The sequence below is a fragment of the Cydia strobilella genome, chromosome Z (assembly GCF_947568885.1).
Source record: "Cydia strobilella chromosome Z, ilCydStro3.1, whole genome shotgun sequence".
Classification (NCBI taxonomy): domain Eukaryota; kingdom Metazoa; phylum Arthropoda; class Insecta; order Lepidoptera; family Tortricidae; genus Cydia; species Cydia strobilella.
Genome location: NC_086068.1, coordinates 30,964,555 through 30,973,187, shown reverse-complemented (window position 1 = coordinate 30,973,187; position 8,633 = coordinate 30,964,555). Strand labels below are relative to the sequence as shown.

Sequence of the window (8,633 nt, the reverse complement as noted above, 5' to 3'; positions counted from 1 at the left end):
ATCTATATAGACTTGAATGCAAGTAATAATTACATAAACAACATATCGATTTCTATGTTTAGGGTCAGGTCCTATAAATAAATTTCTTCAAAATTGAACAAAACTCACCGATTAAAGGTTATCGGTTCGTGCGTATTTTCTTTTCTTCCTGTATGCGATTTACAGCCCTCGATCACACAAGACATTATCACAAAGGGAACTTCAAACCATAACAAATAAAAACTCAGCACGTTTTCCAACAATCTTTCAGGAATAGCAAAAATATAATTAAAATAAACCAAGATGACCGCTGAAACATCCCGAAATATTTCAACTAAAATAATACGACTATGTCAAGTTGTTACAGTTGACACCTACCTGTGAAATAACGAACATATATTTTATTTGGCTGGATTATATTATAGAACCACATAGGACCATTTGACATTTCCCTCAGTTTATCTTATGACAATACTTGAAAAAACGAAAGAACTTGCGGATTGTTGTCTCACTCACTCATAGACAAAAAGTAATAATGTGTTGTGAATACGATATCTTTTACCAAGCTTTTATTTTTGCCCGGCTTCTTTGCTTTAGTCATTATTCTGAGGCGCCAAATAGTGGAGAAAACTAAAGAGTTCAACAGACCAAAATACATCTGTTTTGTTGACTTTCAGAAGGCGTTTGACTCTGTTAAATGGCCGTAACTGTGGGAAATTCTCTTACGAATGGGCGCTCCAAAACATCTCGTTCACATATTAAGAGCGCTCTATGAAAACAATTCTGCGTCAGTACAAGTGGACAATACAATGTCAAAGCCACTTCACCCTTCGGCTGCGGTTCGCCAAGGGTGTATACTATCACTCTTGCTATTTAACATATATACTGAGCACATAATGAGGATAGCGCTTGAAGGCTTGAAGGCTGGACGGCTGTTATACCAATAGGCGGAAAAAATATATCCAATCTGCGTTACGCTGACGACACAACACTCCTAGCAACAAGCGAACATCTTAAAGCAAGACTATTGCGTCGCGTTGAAACAGTCAGTCTCGAATTCGGTTTAAAGATCAACCGACTGAAAACCAAGATGATGGTCGTGAACTGTAACAACGTAGTAAAACCAAAAGCGATTGGAAATTGTGAAGTTGTATCATCATATATATACTTGGGGTCATTGGTCCCAGACAGCGGAGGCTCCGTAGATGAAATCAAGCGACGCATAGCCATCACTAGGTCTGCAATGGAGAAACTATCTGAGATCTGGAGAGATCGTAACATCACAAAGGCAACGAAGACTCGCCTCGTAAGATCTCTCGTTTTCCCAGTGTTGCTTTACGGTGCCGAAACGTGGACAGTAAGAGAGAGTGAACGGAAACGCATTGATGATTTGGAAATGTGGTGCTGGAGAAGGATGCTGCGGATATCGTGGACTCAGCGTCGCACTAATATATCCATTCTCCAGGAATTCAAGGTTACACAGCGACTTTCGGCAATCGTTCACTCCCGTATCCTTAGATACTTCGGTCACATTACGCGCAAGGAAGACGACGCCATGGAGAGGCTTGTTGTCCAGGGCAGAGTGGATGGCACAAGACCCAGATTGCGGCCCTCAATGCGATGGACCGACCAAGTCAAAGCGCTCACCGGGTCACCTTTAAATCTGTGCGGGCGGAATGCAGTGAATAGAGAAGCATGGCGGGAAACTGCGAAAAACGCCGTACAACGACCTCAATGACCACGACTGCTCTGACAAGAGTTTGCGACTGAGAAGAAGAGATTTAACATTTATTAGTTATTACGTACAAAAACCAATATTACATGATAATTAAAATTATCATTACTTGTTGTTAATTAAATAAAAAGTTATGTAACATTATAATTCACTAAAAGTTTTTGATTATTTGGTTGCATGGGATTACCACGTCACTGAGTCCCAGTCGCTTAACTTCAAACTCGGATAAATCCAACGGTCAGATGTTGCGATTTTGGCATTAGGAAAAGGTAATAGGGTAGATATTTCCTAAGAGGGTCGTATGGATTTATCCGAGTTTGATGTTAAGCGCATATAACCATCATTCTGGTCACAGAATCATCAAAGTAGTAACTAAAGAGTCATAACAGTTATTTAAATTTATATATATCCTACAACTTATAATCACTACATAATGTAGTACTAGCTGTGCCCGCGGCTTCGCCTGCGTGGAATTCGGTCTGTGTCAGTAAGCGGCTAGTTCACCCCTAATTTATCTCCCTCTCCCCTGGAGGCGGAACTTGAAGTAAAGTTGACAGATGGATACGCTAGAGGACTGTAGTCCAGATTAAATATTTTACAATTAGGTACCACTAAATAAAACTACACTCCAAAATCAATATTTTTTGCCCTTATTTAAATTTTTGACGTGATTTAAACGACATAGGTGTATATCGAACGATACAGTACCATTTTTGTACTTTTACGTCCTTGACTGTACCTATCCAAATCATGTCCATGGCAAATATCATCCAAATCGGCCCTCCAGTCAAATCAGTCTAAGCATGACGCCGGCGGCGGCGCGCAGCGTCTGCCACTACGACTTGTTGATGGTCATGCCGAAGCAGACGCTCACGGAAACCTCTAGGCGCTTGAAGCGGAACGGGAAGTTGCTGGGGATGAGGGGGATGCGCGAGATGAACACGGCTTCTCCGGCGCCACACTCCGTCAGGATCTGCGCCTACATGTGTATTGCGTACGATGTCTTTGGGATCACAATCGAGACTCGCTCTGGCTTGCAGTTTCAGCCGAAAGTGAAGCGACCTGCCTGGCTAGAGCGCCACTGAGTCTCTCACCGTGGTCTTTTTTCAGACTCCTGAGACCGTGCCCCTTGTAGCCTCAATGCGTTGCGAGACTTTCGCGAAAGATTCGATTTTTTTCGGGAAGGCATGGTAACGCGTATAAGTCCCAAATCGTTTGACAATTACTCCGCAAACGACATAGAAAAATTATTTTTTTTAAGTACCCACCTTCGTGGCCGTTATTAAGAGGAAAGGGCACGACCGCTTCTCCATACAAACGCAGTCTCCACTTTCCTCTATCATTATGAAAATATTTTTAGGTACATAATTTGATGTATATTTACCATAGCTAAATTCTACGTTTTCTACGTTTGACTTTTTTAGATTTTTTGATTATTGTAAAAATTAGGAGCGAAAACCTGATTTCAGGCAAATTTTTTAATGCTTCTAACTTTTATAATTTAAGTAATTAAAAATTCTAAAAACAAACGTACACGGGACATAGCTGTGGTTGATACACAACTTATTGTGTCAAAATATTTTGAATAATGTTAATATCAAGAGAGGAAAATGAGGACTAACAGTTGTACGAAAAGGTGATATCGCGCGGGTCCTCCACTTTCGACTTAGTGCTTAAAAGATGCGATACGTATGAATATGGATGCGATATAATTACGATTAGGTATTTGGCAGAATTAATCTTGGTGTTCCTAAGATGTATTTAAGAAGTGGAGCTACCCAGATTTTAGATGTAGGGGGTGGGGATGTTTAAGATTAGGTTCTACGTCGTTTAGTATCATTTTCAATTAAATCAAAAGACGTATACGTAGATTTCATGTAAATAAGTTCAGGCGGTTATTGATTCCCCCTACAATATTACACCTTCCTTTTCAGTTTAAGGCATCTTTTTTTTGATAAAAACTACCCTATGTTCTTTTATGGGACTCTATACCAATTTTTTTCTAAATCGGTTCAGCGGTTATTGAATCGCATACGAATTTCCACCTCCCTTTTCACACCCTTAAGGGATGATGTTTGAAATTAAAACTATCCTTTGCTCTTCCCTAGGACTCAAACTATCTCTATACCAAATTTAAACTAAATTGGTTCAGCGGTTTAAGCGTGAAACGGAATTTAAAAAAAGTATAATTGATTCATATTTTTTGTGTTTTCACTCCGGAATAGTGTCATTTTGATATCATAAATGAATTCGGCATACCCGATTTATACAAAAACGATACCTAACTTGGCCTAGTAGCTTAAATGATATAGTTATCAAGATAAAGTTTTTACCCCCTTTTTCACCACCTTGGAAGATGAATTTTTAAAAACGCTGAAAGTAGTTTTCTTGCTTTTTAATATAATACCTTTTTGCAAAGTTTCAAGTTCCTAGCTTAAAATAAAATTTGCACCCCAAGACAAACTTTCATCCCCTTTTCAACCCCCTGAGGAGTTAAATTTCCAAAAACGTCGAAATTACTTTTTTTGTAATCGTCTATTAATTATATTATACCTTTCTAAGAAGTTTCAAAGCATTTGTAATGGATTCAAACTTTCAACCACCTTTTAACCCCGTTAGGGGACGAATTCTTGAAAACGCTGAAATCACTTTTCCTATATTATAATAATATGCCCATATCAGTTTTAAGTAACGCACTCGAAAAAAAATACCCATACAAACTTTCAACCTCTTTTTCACCTCCTTAGGGGATGAATTTTCAAAAACGCTGAAATTAGTTTTCTTGTATTTCAATAATATATCTTTTTACGAAGTTTCAAATTGCTAGCTTAAAATAAATCTTGAACCCCATACAAACTTTCATCCCGTTTTTAACCCCCTTAGGGGTAAAATTTCTCAATTTTTTATAGCCTATAACCTGGCCGTGGTTTTTTTCGACAGATTAGTAAAGTTTGCATCAAAATCCGTTCAGCCGTTTTCATTTGATGCGCGGTCAAATAAACGGACAAACAGATAAACAGACAAACAGACAAAAATTCTAAAAACTGTTGGAACGTGTTCTGTTATCGATTGTAAGTATCCCCAGCCAATTTTTTTTCGAATATCTTCCATGTACAGACTTTCGACCCTCTTCCGCTTTATTATATGTATAGATAAAGCAAAGTCGCCGTCCGCTGTCTGTCTCTCTCTATGTACCTATGCTTAGGTCTTTAAAACTACGCAACGGATTTGATGCGGTTTTCACCTATATAGAGTAATTCTTGAGGAAGGTTTTAGTGTATAATTTGTAAAGATTTTGTGTAACCCGTGCGAAGCCGGGGCGGGTCGCTGGTAATATTATAAAACAAAGTCTCCCGCCGCGTCTGTCTGTATGTTCGCGTTAAACTCAGAAACTACTGAACGGATTTCCATGCGGTTTTCACTATTAATAGAGTAAGAAGGTTTAGATGTATAATTTGTTAAGGTTTTGTGTAACCCGTGCGAAGCCGGGGCGGCGGGCGGCTCGCTAGTAACAGTTAATACACTTTTTCTACTCGTCGAGTATAATCTGTGTATTACAACTTCATATGCAACACTACAACCTTACTCTTTTTAACGTTGGATAGTCTATGGAACTTCCGACTCAAGCTTAAGAATTTTATCGATACGGTTTAGTCAATTATAAAAATTTTAAAAATAGACCTTCATACATTTCGATAAAATATTTCTTGTTTAAGAAGACTCGATTCAATGCAAATTAGTCGCATCTGCTTTGTGATTGGTTGGAAAACAAAAACATTTTATTTCATGTTGTAGTAGAAAAAATTGCTTCATAAGTCAGAAACGCGCATGTGACACCCTTCATATAGCAACATCCATACCCTACGAAAACCGCTTAGCGTTGCTTGTTAGTCTCCATAGGCTACGGTGGCCAAAATCGAGAAAAAAACTGTCTTAAAATTGAATTTAGCGCGGAGCAGGTACCAGGGCCTCATGAGTTACGAGGAGGTGTCGTTGACCAACCCGCCGGGAGCGCCGGGCCCGGCAGCCGGGGCGCGTACGAGTATGAAGGTATCGCGGGCCTAGCTGTATCTTAGCTGTATACTTTTGATTTGTTTACCTATATGATTCTACTAGTAGAAAGTATATTTTTTTTGTCTCGTAGCAAAAGTATTGTATACAATAGTGATATAATCAAGCTTTTCAATCTCGTACCTTAACTTAAGCAACTCAGCAAGCTTCTTTGCTTAAACACGGTACTCGACTGAAAAGTTCTCTATTATATCACGATTGTATAAAATACTATTGCGACTGTGTCCCGCATTTGTGTGGTAACAGTTCGCACACAATACGACCAGATTTTTTTTAGTTACGTAGTCGCTGTGTACGTACACTTTACGGTCACATAGCGTCGAAACATTTTTATGCGCCTTGCGGTCAGTTTTGTGAAACTAGAAACAAAATGTAGTAACGTGTAGTAACCGTATGGTAAGTTTGTTACCACTTTATAATTAAAAATATACACAAATGTGTCGTAACGTTACCGAACTGTTTCGAACTATTGTGACGGCAAATGAGAATAAAATACCTCTTGAAAATCAAGGTTTGTCAGACTGTAACATTAGCTGAATGCGTGCTCGTAATGCTAATTATATACATATATAAGTCACCATCCCGAATGATAATAATCGACCAAACCCATTATTTCTCTTCTATTTTAATAAAATACCTTGTTACAAAGTTTCAAGTTCCTAATAACTCAAAATAAAACTTGAACCCTATACAAACTTTCATCCCCTTTTTAACCCCCTTAGGGGATGAATTTCCAAAAACGTTTAAATGCCCTTTTTTGTAATCGGCTATTATGCATTTCTAAGAAGTTCAAAGTATTTGTAATGGATTCAAACTTGCAACCCCTTTTTAACCCTTGCAGGGGATGAATTTTTTTACGCTGGATTTCTTTTTCTTGTTAGCGGAAGCCGCTCGACCCCAATTTCAAAGGGATACCGCAAATCGATGTACAAGTTAGCCGTTTGGCACACACATACTAGAGGCCAAAACAAAATTTTTGACCCGCAGTTCCTAAAAAAATTTCGCTGCGGGGGGGAGTGGTAAAACATTATTCTTTTTGTATGGAAAAAAAAAAAACCAAAACCTATCGACTGTGGTATCATACGAAAGGGCTTTTTGAGGCGATTCTAAAAATATATCACATCATTACATGAGGTATTTCCCATTTGATATATGGATATTACGAGTCATTTTATGATTAACATGTACCGTATCTGCAGTACAGTTCCATAAGTCTTGTGAAATAGGTATTGAAGTAGAACTGTGTCACTTTGTAAAATTGATAAATTAAAAAAAAATTGTTAATGATATTATTTTCAAAATTGCTTTCTTGGGGTTCGATATCAAGATATTACGTATCATTTGTGGTATATTGTACAAAAAAAATCAGTAAGGTATATCGTATCTGAAGGATACAATCTTGATATTTTGTGTCAAAAACTAAACAAACTATACCAACTGATGAAAGGTGCAGTTAAAGGGTTAAAGAGGTATTTCCCGTTCGATATATGGATATTACGTATCATTTTATGATTAATATGTAGCGTATCTGCAGTATAGTTCCATAAGTCTCGTGAAATAGGTATTGAAGTAGAACTGTGTCACTGTAAAATTGAAAAATTAAAAAAAAATTGTTAATGATATTATTTTTATAGTTGCTTTTTTGGAGTTAGACATGAGGATATCACGTATCATTTGTGGTATATTGTACAAAAAAAAATCAGCCATTACGTGTCTGGAGGAGCTAAAACTTGGTATGTTTCGAAAATTCTTTTTGTTTAATTTAAAAAAAATGCCCGAAATGTAATGATGTGATATATTTTTAGAATCGCCTCAAAAAGCCCTTTCGTATGACGTATGACATACCATAGGTTTTGGAAAAAAAATATTTTTTTTTCCATACAAAAAAAATAATGTTTTACCACTCCCCCCCCCCAGCGAAATTTTTTTAGGAACTACGGGTCAAAAATTTTGTTTTGGCCTCTAGTATGTGTGTACCAAACGGCTAACCTCTACATCGATTTGCGGTATTTTTATACGAACGGGTTAGACTATGTGTTCTAATAATATGCCTTTATACAAAGTTTCAAGTCCCGCACTCAAAAAATGTTTGACCATACAAATTTTCAGCCGTTTTTCCCCACCTTGGATTAACTTTCAAAAACGCTAAAATAAGTTTTCATTTAATAAAATACCTACTTACGAAGTTTCAAGTTTCTAGCTTAGAAAGATCTAGTACCTACTGGTATCAGGAGGTAGCGTATACTTGTGCCTTCCGTTCCACCTGAATATGCAGAGAGCCTACTGTACTGTACTGTACGGACGCAAAATCTCAGTGTGTTTGACATACGGGACCCAAGGGAAATTTATAACCAAAACTCGAAAATTTAATTTAAAAGTGAGCGCTGTAATTTCTCAGTTTATTTATTACGTCAATTTTTATTTATTTAATGGAATATTATATATCCTGGGTCATTCTTACAGTAGAAGAATAGTAGTTTGTGTGACTGCTACATAATATGGTACCTACTGCTGAGTCCGTATTTCAGTGCCCTTAGGAAACTGCTTGCGGTTTTTGAGACGTATCTGAGACGCATAGGTTGCAGTACAACCCTAAGAAATGTCAGGTGTAATGTTTGTTTGCTGGAAGTTACTTGCCAAGCTCGGTGCCGTCGGTCGTACTGCATGGAACCACACTTTCTGTTGTGAATGAAATTAAATATCTAGGTCATATCATAATGCAAGACCTTGATGATGACCTAGATATAAGGGCTGTAAGGTCTTTATCATTGACTTGAGAAAGAGCACTTGACGCCTACTTGCTGAATTTCTGTTATGCTCGCCCGCAGGTTTGCTCGATGCTCCAGAG

At 37.7% G+C, this 8,633-nt stretch overlaps 1 protein-coding gene across 1 annotated transcript; it reads left to right on the top strand.

The window, feature by feature from the left end:
* Nucleotides 1–1,069: 1,069 nt before the first annotated feature.
* On the top strand, nt 1,070–1,750 carry LOC134754758 (uncharacterized). Its single transcript, XM_063691098.1, has one exon. The coding sequence runs from the start codon at nt 1,070–1,072 to the stop codon at nt 1,715–1,717; it is 648 nt and encodes a 215-aa protein (XP_063547168.1). The 3' UTR covers nt 1,718–1,750.
* Nucleotides 1,751–8,633: the final 6,883 nt, after the last annotated feature.